The sequence below is a fragment of the Amblyomma maculatum genome, chromosome 2, assembly GCF_055883805.1.
Source record: "Amblyomma maculatum isolate TAMU_Amacu chromosome 2, ASM5588380v1, whole genome shotgun sequence".
NCBI classification, from domain to species: domain Eukaryota; kingdom Metazoa; phylum Arthropoda; class Arachnida; order Ixodida; family Ixodidae; genus Amblyomma; species Amblyomma maculatum.
In genome coordinates, this window is record NC_139345.1 from 90,190,919 (window position 1) to 90,208,161 (window position 17,243).

The 17,243-nt window shown below is 42.9% G+C and overlaps 1 protein-coding gene across 1 annotated transcript in view; it reads right to left on the reverse strand.

Annotated features, from left to right (window-relative positions):
- The window catches only part of LOC146199226 (uncharacterized), a 92,289-nt gene extending 75,645 nt beyond the window's left edge, over positions 1-16,644 (reverse strand). The window contains exons 1-3 of the mRNA XM_084594703.1: positions 16,450-16,644; positions 15,774-15,862; positions 3,875-3,964 (exon numbers count right to left, since the gene is read on the reverse strand). Of these exons, the coding sequence (XP_084450829.1) occupies positions 3,875-3,964; positions 15,774-15,862; positions 16,450-16,496 (226 nt within the window). The 5' untranslated portion in view covers positions 16,497-16,644. The remainder of the gene's footprint in view (positions 1-3,874; positions 3,965-15,773; positions 15,863-16,449) is intronic.
- Positions 16,645-17,243: the final 599 nt, after the last annotated feature.

Here is a 17,243-nt window from a genome sequence, read left to right on the forward strand (position 1 = left end):
TTCACTGATGCTGTCGTATGGCTGAGATGTTGGTTTAGAGGGTTTAATGTCACAAAGCTACTCCAGCTACAAGGAATGCCACAGTGGAGGGCTCCAGAAATTTAAACCACCCATGGCTTTTCAACAACATATCACACAGTACACGGGTGCCTGCCCTGAAAAAGCAGCCGTGGAGGCAGGGATATGATTCCACATCATCGGACTCGGCAGTGGTGTGCCGTAACCACTGAAACACCATGAAGGAAGCACCAACTTTGTGCTGCGGAAGGTGGTTAGTTATAAAAATGGGTACAAGTGCCCTCGACCTGGCCTGGCTCTCCTAGGGGTGTTCACTTGGGAGGAGCCAAGCCTAGTTTACAACAACTTTGCAGCCAACAAAGTTCGTTTATCATCATTGTCTCAGTTCACACACTGTACTTTGGCATCAGGAGCCGCGTCAGCAGCAGTTCTAAAAAAAACATTTTGGTTGATGACCCTTTTTGCAAGAATTTCACCCCAGAAAAGCCGAACTCCAGGCCAGGGGATATCTTCTACTCATTGGAAAATCGGGGGCTACCCAGCAGCACCAGAGATCTAACTGCAACAGCTCTTTTACAGGCAAGACTAACAACACGTTAACAAAAAGTAAAGCACACCAAAATTCTGGATAAACAGTCTACTAAAGCGTGCAGATTTTTCCAATCTGATGCTATTCCAGCCACATGACATCACAAGCTAGACTGATTTTACGCCAGCGCCAACCATTCACGTTGCTGTCAGCACCAGCGACGAACAAAACGAACAGCGGATGCCCAGACAGACTCACACATGGCAAAGAATTAGAGCAGAAACCCTCCGGGTGAATTTGAGAAACTGCTGAAAGTTTCTGTGCAGTTCTGTGCATAGCAAAACTACTCATATTTGCAGGGCAGTTGGCATAAGTGTTGGCACAAAAAAAGATGGTAAAATGAAAAAGAGTGCTTTAAAGGAACTGTAAAAGGAGCACCAAGTTCAACAAAATTGAGATTAGCATGCCATGATTGTAAATATGCAATTCTTACCATAAATGGAAGCAACAAATAAACCATAAAATTAGCAAGAGACTACCAATGTCCGCAGGTTTCATAACTGCTACTACTCAAAGGAATTTTTCTGTGATTATTTATGAGCAACATTTTATTAGGCAACTGCTGTGAAAAAAAGAAGAAGAATGGGAATGATGTCGCTAAAGTAAGAGTGCTTGCTTCGCATACTCCTCAACAAGCCTGCATGCCACTGGAGTGTGAGTGAGCAGCGTCTCCACCCTGAAAGTGGCACTGGTCATTGAGGCATAGCAAACAGCTTGGCAACACCATCGGTAAGCATTTTAAACAGCTATCCGATTGGCAGGCCATGTTGTTTTGTTTGTTCATTTTCAGTTTGCTGAAGGCTTGAAGGTTTCAGTTCAGTTTAGTCGTTCAGTCGTGTCTGACTCTTCGTGACCCTATGGACCATGTCACGCCACGCTTTCCGGTCTCTCACTATCTTCCTAACATCACATAACTTCATCTGCAGTGCATCGAGGATGCCATCTATCCATCGCGTTCGCTGCCTACCCCTTCTCCGGCGACCCTCAACCTTTCCCAACATCAAATCTTTCTCCAACGACTCCTTTCTTCTCATCAGATGACCAAAGTAGCTGAGCTTTAACTTTAGAATTTGACCCTCCAATGAGCAGTCTGGATTTATGGTCGACAATATCGACTGATTTGATCTTCTGGCAGTCCAAGGAACTCTCAAGAGTCTTCGCCAGCACCACAATTCAAACGCGTCAATTCTTCGGCGGTCAGCCTTTTTCACAGTCCAACTCTCGCATCCATACATCACAACTGGAAAGACCATAGCACAAGTTATACGGATCTTGGTTGGCAGACTAATGTCTCTGCTCTTTACTAGGCGGTCAAGGCTAACCATTGCTCTCTTTCCCAGAAGCAGGCGTCCCCTAATTTCATGGCTGCAGTCTCCTTCCGAGGTAATCTTGGAGCCCAAGAAGAGAAAATCTGTCACAGCTCCCACTTCTTGTCCATTGATGCTCCAGAACTTGATAAGGCAAGACGCCATGATCTTTGTCTTTTTAATGTTCAGTTTAAGCCCAAACTTCTCACTCTCTTCTTGTACGCACATCAGAAGTCTCATGAGTTCCACTTCACTTTCTGCCATTAAAGTGGTATCATCCGCATATCTAAGGTTGTTGATACGTTTTCCAGCAATCTTCCCTCCAGCTGAAGACTCGTCCAGACCGGCCTTCCTGATGATGCACTCTGCATATAGGTTAAATAGACAGGGCGACAGTATGCAGCCTTGCCTCACTCCTTTCTCAATCGGAAACAAATCAGTAAGACCATGCCCAGTTCTGACTGTGGCCTCTTGTCCTTCATACACATTCCTGAGGAGACAGATGAGGTGAATTGGAACTCCCATCTCTTGGAGAGCTTGCCACAATCTGCTGTGATCTACGCAGTCAAACGCTTTTGCATAATCAATAAAGCAGAAGTAGATGGGTCTCTGGAACTCTTGCTTTTTCCATGATCCAGCGAAGAATGGCAATTTGGTCTCTAGTTCCTCTGCCCTTGCGAAACCCAGCTTGCACGTCCGGAAGCTCCCAATCCACATACTGCTGCAGCCTACCTTGGAGGATTTTCAACATCACCTTGCTAGCATGCAAAATAAGCGCGATCGTGCGGTAGTTGGAACAATCTTTGGCACTGCCTTTCTTTGGAATGGGGATGTAAACTGACCTTCTCCAATCCTGTGGCCACTGCAGGGTTGTCCAAATCTTCTGACATAATGTATGCAGAATGGTAACAGCATCATGGTTGAGGTTTTGAAGCAACTCAGCTGGAATGCCATCAATTCCGCTAGCTTTGTTCTTAGCAAGGCTGGCTAAGGCCCATTCAACTTCACTCTAACTTTCGATTTTTTAGGGTTTTCTTGGCAGGAAATACTGGAGTGGGTTGCCATTACCTTCTCCAGTGAATCACATTTTGTCAGAACTCTCTGCCGTGACCTGTCTATCTTGGGTGGCCCTAGACAGCAGAGCTCACGACTTGGGCAATGTGCCATTGCCCAAGACGCATGTGTGTGCAAATAGGAAAGGAAATCAGAAAATTAACCACTGAGTAAGCAATGCTCTTGCCGAAAAGAAAGCTACCCACCTCGTTAAATGCTTTGTTTCTATTAATACCTTTAGTGTTAACATGTTTGCACCAAAGAAAATTGCGACCCAAAACTGTAGGGCTCTTTGATAGGAGCCTACATGCACAGAAAACCTAAAGTTCTATGCAGTTTCAAAAATGTTGTCGACACCATTTGCAAGAAAAACTGTATCCAGAACCTCAAATAAAACTTCCCATTTTCTTTTCAGCTGCAGCCCTCTTGAACCTGTAAGCTTCCAAATGGGTTCATATACTTTTAATGGACATAACCTTCCAACACAAAAGCATTTTCTGACAGCAGCACTGTCACCAATAAACCTTCAGTAAGAGCGAGCACAACAGACATCACACATCAATTCACTGTCTTGTGCCCTGCTTGTCATCTATTGCACTGCATGAATTTTGAAAGCAGCATTCAAAAAGGCCGAAGGAAAGATCAAAAGACAAACATCACACACATGTGATTACTGAAGATACACCTCTTTCCATATCTACGTGCATTTATTATAATCACATGACATGTGTAAACAGAAGTTCTGTGCAGAAAATAAACATGTGTTCACAAAACCTCCCAATTAGTAAGTACCTATCTTTGACCATTTTTAGAGTGCATATTTATTAATAACAAGTGAAATATATGGGGGCAGTAGCTTTTCATTTCATACACGTGAGAGCAGATACACACAAATGTAGAAGCTTACCATTGAAGCCCTGCATAACTGACTCCACAATGGGATGGCAGTACTTCTCATAGACGTCCCGGTTGGTGCTGGTACAGTCGAAAACATAATCTGCAGATTGGAAGCAATGGCAGCAGATGCAAACAATGCAACACTGCACTTCTTTTTTTGTGCTGAGCGGATTCCTAAACATTGATAAGTGCTTGTGGTACAAATCAAGAGCATTAACATTAAACATTTTATTTCAGTGCTATAAGTATTAAGAATCCGCCTTTTTCACAAGGCCCCTCTGCACATGCGCTCCTCTCCCCTGGTTGAAAACAAACCACCAACCCCAGCTGCACATGCGCAGTCCTTGGCCTCCGCGATCGGTGCAGCCGGTGTCGATCTCTGAGGCCATGTGTAGCTGATATTCGTGACACACACATGTGATAGATGGCAGTAGCTGCCAAGAAAACACACCGTCATTTCGCTGGCGGCTGCTTCTCACAAGGACGTTTTCAACCAGTAGCAGACAAATTTTTCAACCACTCCCAGAGGGTGCCACATTTTGTGAAAAAGGCGGATGCCGCTAACTACCACTAGATAACGTTCTGTACTATACCACAATGAAAAAAAAGAAATCTACATGAAAACAGCAGGAATGGACGACACAATCCTCTCCATCCTCTGTCCATTGAAACTAATTCCACATCTCGAAAGCAACACACCCTTCAATGCCCAAAACTTTATACCTTGTTCAAGCTGAAAACATTAGCAATAATTTACGGTACATAATAAAGAAAATACGATGTCAGAAAAAATTTTTTATTTGCTACTGAACTGTGAGGCATCATTCAATAGCAGCGCCGCTTTTTCTGCTCTGTCGACAATTTGGCAACTAGAGTTAGGCTGTGCAGATGCAATAAGCAGGTGTACAATGTACCACCATCATGTTAGTACTAACCCGTCACTACCTTTTGTCATCAGCGTGCAATGGCTCACCAGCTGCCCATATTCAGTGCTACTTTTAAATAAGGCATGAAATTAGCCATGCATTTTTTTTCTTAAATGTTTTGAAGTTCAAGGTACCTTAGCCTTACCAAAAAGCAGCAACAGGAAGATCAGAACAAGCATAGTGTGCCACAAGAAAAATCTTTTGCCGCTTTTAGTGAGCAATGCTTAAAGGACTAATGCAGCTTCACTAACACTTCTTTCTTAACTTAAATTATGAACAAATAAAAATGGTGGTCACACAGCTGAAGAAAACGTTCTGTGAACGCAGAAAGATTTACCACTGGTGATTACTAACGCTTTTATTCTATGCATGCTTTTTCGAGACTCCACACTCGACAGAATTTTTCTAGAGGATGGAAATGGGCGGATACGAGTCAAAGATGGTAGCGAGGAGGGGTGTGGGGAGTAGCAGAAGAAAAAACAGGCATCACACAGTTCTTACAAAAATGCAACCAGGAGTTGAATAGTGGCTGGAAACTACACATTAGCATGAGATTTTCTTTCATATAGATTCCTCACAATAGTGCCAGATATGGCCAGAAAGTACCACTTACTGGAAGCATACCGGTATCAATATTTGTATCAAGCTCCATACACAAATGAGCACAGGGTATGCAATCAATATGTCATGAACTTAACGACGCTGGGAGTTAGACTATTTCCAAAATGTTAAGCAGTTAAAGGTTCGCACACACCTTATATATCTTATTTACAGCCCTGTAATGCACACCTTTCTTTTTCTTCAAAATCACATTGCTGATAATGCACTTTGTGTTGCCGAACACAATGCAATTTTTTTTCCCGCTGCTCATCAAGATAGCTTTACCACCAGGCTCGGAAGTTGAGAGATGAAACCAACTACAAAGATAGCCGGGAGCCAGGGATGAAGCCATGAATGATGGCTGTAGTGTGTAGTATGGTTAAGATAACAACAAGGCAAAGTGTTCTTAAGGGTGACAAAGCAAAAGTAGTGGACCATTTAAAGGAGGGAGTTGAGGATATGCATTATGTAGCACCAAGGGTGCACAGTGGTGTGTACAGTGGCAGAGGTGCTGAGAAGGAACAGAGAGGTCAAGAGGGATGCAGTAAAGGTTATTCAGGAGATTAGAAAGTTAAGCTCTTTTGAGTTGAGTTTAATAGCAAATAGGCTACTGAGGCCGAGCACCAAACATCAGGATTAGTGTGCTATATGTATAAAAGGCATCTAAAGAGTTGTTTTAAGATGCTATAACTGATTTAAAAGATTTACTTCTTTCGGGAATGAAATGATACATGAAGCATTGACAAGTGAAACTTGTCCGAAGAGCAGCAATGTCTCTATAAAAGAATTTTTGGAAGTGTCTTCTTTGCTTTTCCAGTCTTTTGCATGAGCATAAAATGTGGACAATTGTCATCTCTTTGCCACACTGTCCACATGCCGGTCTCTCCTGTTTTGCAGAATAAAGCTGTGTGTAAGGTGCGTGTGTCCAATGCCTAGGAGACATAAAATGATTTCAATGTAACATTCTTGATGAGAGCACGACTTCCATTCTCCTATGATGGCTTTTATTAAGTGCAGCTTATTTTCTACTCCATTCTTCCATTCTGACCACCATTTTTCTTGCAGCTTGCAGTGTAATAACTTCAGAATGTCCTTGAAGGGAATGCCTACTTTCTTTATTTCTTGGTGTAGTGCTCGTGGAGCGCACACATCTGCTTTCTCTTTTCCATTAATTCCGACATGGCTCTGAACACAGCAGAATTTTATGCCTTGTCCTGGTGTTATGGCTTTTGTTATGTTGTGTATGATATTGCTGATTAATGGTGCAGCTGCACTTCTAGGATGAAGGGCAGTAAGTAGACACAGGTAATCTGTGTAAATAATACTGTTCGCAATTTTGTTAAGATGAAAGCCTTCTATGGCTCATGACTCGCCAGCATGTCCGTCCTTGCGTCTGCGAGAAGCATCCCACTTCTTCGCGAGATTCTGCGTGATATCACGGGATTCCACTTGTCAATCATCCTGATGATGATGCCACCAGAAAATCAAGAAGCCTGTCTCTACCAAGAATCGAACCTCCAACCCTCGGATCATCAACCGAGCGCTTTAAACAACTGTGCCATGCCCAGGATCGTGAAAAACACCATAATTCTCCTTGTCTACCATGAGGATGATAGCGGGATTTCGCGAGTAACAGATTCTCAGGATATAAGTAAGTGTGAGCATTTTTGTTCTGTTGGCAAGCAACAACTCGTTTCCACACAAAGGCTCTGTACGGGCAAAGTTCTCTGGCACCAGTTGACAGGTGTAAACCTAAGTTGTGGACTGAGTCCAATCGTTTCAGGTAAGAGGATCTTGCAGACCCATACGCTATGCAACTGTAATCTAGGCTTGAGCGCACGACAGAACGATAAATATGTAAAAGGCATGTCCTGTTGAATCCTCTGAGTTTATGTGGCAGCACTATATGTTCAAAGACCAGGAGGCTTTCTTTTTGCATGTGTTTATGTGGGAGAAGAAATTCAGCTTTCTGTCAAAAGCAATACCTAGAAATTTGTGTTCATCTTTTAATGGTAAAGAAACGTCATTGAGATAGACTGTGGGATCTCTGTGCAAACCTCGTCTAAGCGAGAACAAAAGAGCTACTTAGTTCTGTGCAAAGAACCTGAAACCAGTTCTATCTGCCCATATCTCTAGTTTATTTACTCTTAACTGGATTTGTCTATGACATGTTATAACACCAGAAGAGGTACATACTATTTGTAGATCATCGGCATACACTGAGTACATGATAGATTGGAATTATTTTTGCTATCAAGTTCATTTTTACTATAAACAGTGCAGTACTTGTAGATGCACCCCTGAGGCACATCATTCTCTTCAGTGAAGTTTATTGACCGGGCGGCACGTATAAACGTTTCTCAAACGGTATTTTCCAAGCACACTAGATGGTCAATCATTGAACATGCTTTTCTGAAGCTGCATTGACGAGTATCAAGAAGTTCACGAGATTCAAATGCGAACGTGAGCCTATAATTACCTATTTATTTCCTATAGCGTAAAAGGACTGTTGTATGGCTCATGAACATTGCCCGTTATAGGTCATTTTTGTCTTTCGGCTTTGATTTTATACATTAAATATTATTCTGAATAATGTGATGAGCTAGATACCATAAAAAATTGTTAACATAAATTTCTGCTTGCTCTTCAGTACTTGTGTGGATATTTGGGTCTGTAAGAAGACAAACTGTAATGGAGAGTATCTACCAACTAGTTTGTTTACTTGCTCCACATATTTTTGGATGTTATCTGGCTGTTTATAGATGAGATGTAATTTGCCATGATGGTTTTTCAGCATTACGCACATAGCGTGCTTTAGCTCTAGCCTTTCTGAAAAGAAAAAATTCTTTTGTGTGGGATACCTCCAAAAAATTATGCATATCTTATTTTGTTGCTTCTTCGCCTCCCTGCATTCTTGCGTCCACCACACTTTGCGATTCTCTCACACTACTCACGATGATTGAGGGATGGCTTGGCGTGCAGCAGTTAAAATAAGTGGTAAATCTTTCATTCAGTTCACCAATGTTACGATCATTTTCTAAGTTCACTTTTGTTCTAAAAAAACTTCCAGTCAGATAAATGCAGCTTCTAGCGTCGTAGTTTTGTCTGAGTGATAGATGGTGATGTTAAGCTGATTGTTATAAGCAGGTGGTCGCTCCGAAGTGGGTTATCTAAGATCTCCCATTTAAAATTGCTAAACACATATTGAGAACTAAAAGATAAATCAAAGAGCTCATTTCCCCGTAGCTTGGGGAACAATATGAGGGTTTTCCAGTGTTAAGCAAGTAAATGATATTGCACAGAATAAAATCCTCTAAAATCTGGCCCCTTGTGTCAGTCTTTTCGCTTCCACTGAAAGAAGAGTGGGCATTAAAATCTCCAACTACTAAGCATGAATATGGCAGTTGGTTGAAAAAATCTTCAATATCATGGAGCATTATTTTCAAGTGCAGCTCTATAACTAGGATGGCAACACCACCTGAGAGCCTGCGTGCATGCTCTCAGTCGCAGCGGAAGACTATTAAGGATATTCTTGAGTAAGGGACTCGTTCATTTCCTGTAGACATAAAGCCAAAGGTGAGTATGTCCCTAAAATATCTTATATTGCCCAAGTTACTAAGCAGTCCCCTGCAATTCGAGTTTATTACAAAAGCCACCTTAGTACACATGAGTGAAGTAGAGACTATGTTGCTTTTGGCCCTGTGATTCGGGGCTTGTTCTTTTTTGTACGTTCTAAGGAGTCTTATCTTTCAGATATCGATGGTACAGGACTACCTTGGGTTGTCGTGTCCATTGTATCCTCAGTAGGCCTCGCGATGTGAGAAGAGGCCTTGGGCCCCATGGATACAGAGGTTCGTGAAGCCTGCTTTGAGAGTGATGGAGCGAATGCCCCCACACCAGTGTCACTTGACGTAACCTGGGCGGTTGCCGACGTCTGCTGTGACGTCGCGCTCTGTTGCATCACAATGGAGTAAGCTGGGCTTCAGACCAATTAAAGCTGCTTTTGCACCTCTCCAAACGTAATGTTCTCGGTGAATTTTAAGGCTACCACCTCCTTTGTTGTCTTCCATGTTCGGCAGGATCGGAATAGGCTGGGTGCTTGCCCTCCCAGTTTACGCAAAGGTTTGGTTCGCTTTCACACTTGTCAGTGGCATGTCTTAGAAGGCACATTTTACACAAGTGAGTAGGCCTGAGCAGCTGTGGGAACTGTGGCCATATCTTCGACAACTGTAGCAGCGGTGTGGGTTGGGGATGTACAGTCCGAGTTGGAGTTTTCTGTGCCCTATTTCAACTAAGTCGGGAATGTCAAGACAATGTGTTTAGTTTGAATCTCTTTGATGTCACTCCTGATCTTGATTAGATAGACATTAGTGACATTTTGATCCTTGAGTCCGAGCAATTCTTCAATCAGATACTTGAGTTCATTGCCTGAGATGACCCCTTGGACTGTATTTAGTGACCGGTATGGACTAATTGCGACAGGGATGCCTCTGAATGATGTAACGGCCGTTAGCTTTTCCCACTGGTGGTCATTAAGCACTTCTAAGGGGAGGTCACCATTTGGTAGTTTTTTACTTGGTAACCCAGACCTATTGCATCTGCCAGAGTCTGTCACTAAGAAGGGTGAGACTTGTCGGGCAGTTTTTTCGGAATGAACAACATGAAAGCGGGGAAAACTGTTGACTTTCTTGGTAAACAATTTGCTTGTCATATCAGTGCGCCCCCTCTTGGCATGAGGGCGATCAGTTGCAGAAAAAAAAGAAGCCATGAAATTTGATTTATTGTTTGGTTACAAAGCCAGCCACCCACCATGGAGTCAACAAGAGGATGGGACAGGGCTGAAAAAAATGCCCTGCCCACGCCAGCTATACACCTGAACTATAACCTAATATGGCTTAACTCAGTGTGGTCTGCCACACAAGGTTAACCCTTGCTGCATGAAAGGAAAGAAGGATCCATGGAGAGAGAAGGAAATAGGACAGCTGCAGGATAGATAAAGGGAAAGTGTGAGATAAAGGGAAGGATAGGAGAAGGCGATTGCTGATTCCCCCTGGGTGGATCAGCTCGGAGATGCCATCTATGGGAAGCCTCCGCCGAGGAGCCTTAAAGGTCCAAACATTCGACGGCGTTGGCTCAACCACCAGGATCCTCTTTTGCCCAGACACGGTGATGCCTCGCATGGCTAAACGTGCTTGCTCGAGATCCGTGGTGCCATACAGTGCACACAAACATCTGCTTTAACAGATGCCCCCTGCAAGGGGTGTACATGCTCTGTGCAAGAAACACCTAAAGGGTCTAGAAGACCCATCAGTTACTGATTGATACATGTGACGAATGTGCAACAGATCAGCAACAGAGAAGGAGGGTGGGGTTGGCATGCTGATTATATCAACTGACAAATTGGCACAGGATAAAAACAGCCTGGAAAGAACATGTTTGGGAGTCAGAAATAGTTGCAGGTAAAAGGACATGGCTAGCAGTAGCCTATTTTGGACAGGGGATAAATGCAGGCAAAAGAAAACAACAAAAAAACATGGATCTAGTCAAATGTTTCAGAGAAGGCACAGAACAGACAGGAGATAGTCCAGAGATAATTTTATTGGTCGATGTGAACGGCCGCATTCAGGAACAGGATGAATACACCGACGGTAACAGGAAATTAATGCTAAAACTTTGTGGGCAGCTTAACCTACTTTTAGTGCATAGGGAAACGAAATGTGAGTGATAGATCACAAGAGAATTCAGGAACAAGCAGACGACAATTGATTACTTGCTGCCTGACATCACAATGATTCTACAGCAATCTAGCAAAAGTAGAAATGGGCAAAGTGGGGGAGTACTGTCTTGGAAGTGACCACAAATGGTAGCCTCCAGGTGGGGCACTTGATCAAAGGTGAAAATTGGGAAGCACTAAATGCAAATGAGAATTTAAATGACAAGCAACCACCACTAATAGGAGCAGGCACTGCACTGAGAAACGATAAGCACCCTACAAAGAAATGGGGTCATAATAAGTTACTGTGACTCATCCATACAAACATTCGACAAGCAAAAGTGGCAAATTGCTGGTTGAAAAGGAAAGTATAAGCCTTGAGCACACCATCAAACAAAGGTGGGTGGCTTACAGAGAACAAAGAAGCAAAGAAGACAGTTTTCTAAACAGGAAACAGATAAAAAGTGGAAATCTTATGAGCAGAAGAAAATGGAAGTACAGGTATTTTTGTGGAGTAAAATAAAGCAATACACCGATGGATGAATGACTGAGGTGCACAAAGCAACTAAAGGAGGGCCAAGAAAAGTCAGGAGCCATTAGCTGTCCAGGTAAAAAGAACGAAAGAGTAGGTACAGATTCAAGACATCCGGAAAATTGTATAGAGGGGACGGGCAATATAAAATGAATTACATCAGTTATAGCCGCATCATTCAGGGGCAATGATAGCATAATTTTCCTGAATAGAGATGCAGCTCCAAAAAACAGTAGAAAGGCCCTTAGAAATGACTAATCTTCGCTGGAAGAATGCGGAGACGAATATTTTTAGATGTATAGCCGTAGGGATAGACGAAATATTAGTCAGGCTAATACACTTAGGCCAAGCAGCAAAGACATGTTAAGCGCATTAAAAACAGTCATACAATAAAGTCTGGACAGCTGGCAACAGCGTAAGATGAATTTAAAATATAAAGGAAACAGATAGGGTGAACATAAAATATTAAATAAATCCCAATAACATCCATCACCTACAGGCTGGAAATGCAGACAATGAAATTAAAAATGCAGGCATACATAGAAGAGAATAATAAACTGCGAGAACTGCATGTTGGATTCAGAAGCAGGAGGTGCCTGAATGATAGTATTTTCATGCCAACCCAATGCATAGAGATAGCCAGGGCAGAAAACAGTCTGCTGCATTTAGCCTTCCTGGACATAAGTGGTGCTTAAGACAGCGTGGATAGAGAGCTTCTATGGAACATACACAAAGGTGAAAGTAGAATTACTGAAGAAATATGGGCAGGATGATGCAAGAAAACAAGCTCAGTTTTGATCTCTTGTACAAATTAGGAAGAAGAGACATAAAGCAGCAGCTACCAGGTTTAATGTACGCAGACAGTAATGTACTACTAGCCGACGGCCAGAAAGGTTTACAGGCACTGGCTGATACCTATGAAGACTAAAGAGACAATGTAGGCTTTGCTTTCCAGCATAGTTAAGTCAGGTCTGATGGTATCCAGCAATTCCATTGATCAAGTGCTTGCAATACAAGGGAGTGAGATACCAAGACTGTCGGACTACCAGGGCAAAAGGACGAACAGAGATGTCATGATAATGAAGCACAGAAGATTATGAAGGTACAACAGGTATGAAGTAGTGAGCCCTACTTGGAAAGCAATAATGGTTCCGAGGCTTACCTTTGGAAATGGTATTTTATGGTTAACTCCTTCGTTGCATGCTATTCGAATCGATCACCGGTGATCGATGCTCTTTAGATCGCCGATTTCAACATGTTGGAAACATTTCTCGTGCACCTAGCACGCCAAGTGGTTAGTCTAGGCACTGCATTTGTAGAACCAGTTTTAAACTTTTCCATTCTGACGACGTTCTGATTTTTGATGGACCTTTTTGAGAACTAATGTGCATGTGTTGTTGCGAAAGAGGGCGTGGCAGCTGCGCTTGAAAAAAAAAACCTGCCACTAATGGTAATTCAGCACTAACATCAAATTTCTGTGATAAAAAGACTTACAGCAAGTCAAATATCGAATCATATTGTTGGCTTTGTTATCTGATGGTGTTGAGTGGTGATAGTTACCAGAAAATGGTGCCAGCTTTTCACTACCGAGCTTTGACTCTTAGTCCGAGTGATTTTATTCTACAAAAATGCATGCCTGACGGTCCGTCACATGTCCAACATGTATACCCGACCTTTACAGCCAGTTTGCAGCAGTTTTGGTTTGGCGCCTCCGGAAAACCAGAAACTGCATCACCGCATGGCATGAGAGATGAGGCTGTTTCCATCAGTATATTTTTTTATGTAGCTGAAGAACGGCGCTGCACAGATAGTTTATTCCTTTACACAGTATTCCTGGGTCAATGAATCTTCAAAATGTATATTCTAAATTTTCTTTTTTAATAATGAGTCTGTAGTTATGTCTTTTCTACTTTACTTTTATTAACTCGTCACAAAAATGGCAATTTTCTGCTTTTTTGTGTGCTCCCTAATACATTTTTTTGCTTTGTAACTTGTTTTAGGATAGAGCATTCCATAATATGCAATTTTGTATGCTGCAACTTGTGCTGCAGTTTTATTTGTACATGCAAAAAAAAACATCTTCAGAGACCTACGAAAACCAGCCATTTTCTTGCGGTAACGAAAGAGTTAAGGGCAGAAGTCCAGTTGCGTCTAGAGGTAAATCGGAGAGCTGTGGGAATATTAGCATTTGGTACCCATGGCAAAACTAAAAATGAGGAAGTACAAGGCAATATGAGCTGGGCATTTTTCTCAGCAAGAGAGGCGCAGAGCAAAATGCTATACAAAGAACGCCTCAGGAACTTGGACGATAATAGGTGGGCAGCTAAGGTACTATACTTGTACCGAAAGGGCGTGGAATCATGGCAATGAAAAAGAACAAGAAAGCTATGCAGCAAGTACCGTCTTTGCCAAAAGTAACCAGGCTGATCCGAAGGCTGCCGGAGCAAGCGCACGGCCGTGTGGCGGCGTTGCGCTCGCTGTGGCTTATCGGGGCTCGTCAGCTCCGAGGGTACAACAGCTGACGAAACTTCGTACCCTCACTCTCGCCCGTTGGATGATAAAAACTAGGCGCGTATGATGTGCGGGATGCGGTTTCAGGCATGCGAAGCCTGGTTGTGACCAGCGAGGGCGCTCAGTATGCGACGGGCCTATTCGCTCTTCTCGGCAACTGCAGAAAACAGAAAGGCAGGTGATAGTAGATACGGTGAGCTCTGGTTGTTCGTTTTTAGGACGAATATATGCTAGGTTTGCCTGACAGTGTTGCCTTGGAATAAGGGTTCCGCAAACGAGAAAGTAATCATATGCATCTAATGGCTAGGCGTGAGAAAGGTTTCATTATAGTTCATTACTTAAAACAAAACTTACCTACAAGCAAAGGCAAGAATTTGTTAGAATCAATCATTGCATTTATTTATACACAGCTTCCCAAGGAGTTAACACAATTTTGCAGGCCTAAAAGAGAGATAAGGTGGCTTGAAAGGGTTAACAAGCTCTCCTATATCTTTGTACCGGAGTCATGGCCCTTAAACTGGCAGTACGCAAGGCACCGTGGAGATGGCATATTGAAATTTCGAGGTGTGTTATTCTCAATTTTACAGGTGCATCAAACACGCCGGAAAGCGCAATTGTGCTGGTACGTTTCAGCAGCGGAATACAGAACACAAACACGTATAATTATATAGCAAGAAACGCGACTTAATCGGCTTCAAGGCTGTTGCCGAGAAGAGCGAATAGCCCCGTCACTATAACGAGCGCCCTCGCTGGGCACAACCAGGCTTCGCACGCGTGAAAACCGCAGCCCACACATCATACACGCCTAGTTTTTATCATCCAACGGGCGAGAGTGAGGGTGCGAAGTTACGTCAGCTGTTGTACCCTCGGAGCTTCGGAGCTGACGAGCACCGATAAGCCACAGCAAGCGCAACGTCGTCACACGGCCGCGCGCTTGCTCCGGCAGCCGTCGGAGCAGCCTGGTTACTTTTGGCAAAGACGGTACATAGGAAAACAGGACGGAGAGGTAAAGAACATTAAACGATGGGTAAAAACTGGAATAAGGCGATGAAAAAGAAGTCGCAACCCTATGTACAGTGGAAAAACAAAATTAAGAAGAAATCATTCCATGACAACTCAAAAGGCAGCCTTCTCTTTGAAGCTAGATCAGGCTGTCTTAAAACGCAAAGCTATACAAAGGAGTTGAACCAAGTTCTATGTGTGGCAGATGACCAAAAACAATTGAACATCTTATACTGGAATATGGCAGTATACATCTGGATGTTGATGTGGGCACAGCCATTTACCTCGAGATACCACAGGAAACATGGCTGAATTTGCAGTAGAGGTTAGCAAGAAACGTTTGGAGGTCTGGTGGTTAAGTAAAAGGGCAGGCACATAGAGATAATCAGAATTAAAAATGGAGTTTAATGAAAATTAGCGAGACATTAACGAAAGTTGTTAAAATTTAAGAATTTAAAATGCAGAATGACAGGCTGGGCATAGTGACGATGGTCACAGCCCCGTTTCAAAGGAGATTCCTTCGCGTTATATTTGTTGTCGCGTTAATTGCAGTGTGAATACGCTATTCATGCTTATCTAAAACTACGGCAGGAAACACTGATGTTAGAATGAAAAGTATACAAACCGAACGTGTAGAACGCATTTTTTCCGGAACCCATGTACACGTTGTTACCGCGAGTGATCCAGGAAAGCTGATCGCCATTCCGAAGTTCACTGAAAGAAGAAAATGTATTGGTGAGGAAAATGGCTTGCAAGCGCACTAGGTACATTTTGCGCCAGGTAAATACACATTCGCCGCGCACGATCCACGGCCAAATTAGCCTCATCTAACAAGTTTTTGGAAACATACGCAGACCATGCCCCATTATCCCCTGTACTTTTACTAAAAGGCGGAAACGCAAAACTTATTTCTTTTTACAATTTCAATTCCTCGCTTGAACGCATGAGCGCCTTTCACAACTGCACGCTTGGCCAAGCTGTGGAAAATCGCAACTACCAGCAGTGACTGTAAGCATGACTGTAAGAGGCAAAGTCGCTGTTTTTTTCAGCATGCAGTACACTGAGTATAGCATAGACTATATTAAGCGCTAACTGATAAGGCAAAATAAAAGTTTGCGAGTCAACCGCAATGCTTTTTTTTTTTTGTAACTCAAGCTAAGAACGTACCACTTACTGTGCAAATACTGCAATCATAGATGTATTTTTCGCAAAGTCTAAGCAGAGTGCTCAAAATAGCGGCTCGGAATCAGTCAAATGCAAATTGTTAACGACGGTGCAGACAGAATGGCTCGCAAGCTCACCTTTCTATGGGCGGTCTCACTCTAACGGCCACCTTTATGTTCGACATCGTTCCTTCGTTTGTGGAGCAGAAGGCTTTGCAGTCCCCTACACTATTCCCCTTTTCAAAGCATTAAGAAACACGTATTCAACAAACGCCTGATTCAGCTGTCACGAGCTGCTCACCAACGTTCAAAACGACGCTGTTAGTGACGTCGGTGACGTCACAGTAGTTCTGAGGAAAACAAAAACGTTTCAAACAAAAGTGCAAAATTGTGTAACTTAATAATTATATTATAAAAAATTTAAAACAAAAATTGAAATTTAAAAAGTTTTTATAAAAATAAATATAATGTTTCGTTTTTTTGTTTTTGGTTTCGGTTGTTTCGTCATTCTATGGTGTGTCGTTTCGTTAGTACTTACGAGATAATAAGCAATGAGCTGCTGCACAATAATTACGTGCACTCGTAGCTGAAATGCGCCTCTTGTCCCCGCCACTGCCTATCTGCCTTCGCATCAAGCGAGCAGGTGCGGGCTGGTCCACCAGCCTCCTCCTTTTCACATGGGTTGAATACATCGATCAAGTGCAGACGAAAGGCGTGTCAGGGTGCAGTTTCGATGTTAGGTAATTAATAATTAAAATCGCTCGTATTGTCGTGCGTTTATTTTGAACTGAGAATTCGCATGGTTAAAGCAGTTAAAGGGCTAAAGAGTACGTGAGAGCCGAGGTCGCACAAGTGCGAGAGGTGGTCATGTTGGACACACATCCCATTCGTCAGAGCTGCATGCGTCCTTTGAGCGAACCCACGAGACTCAG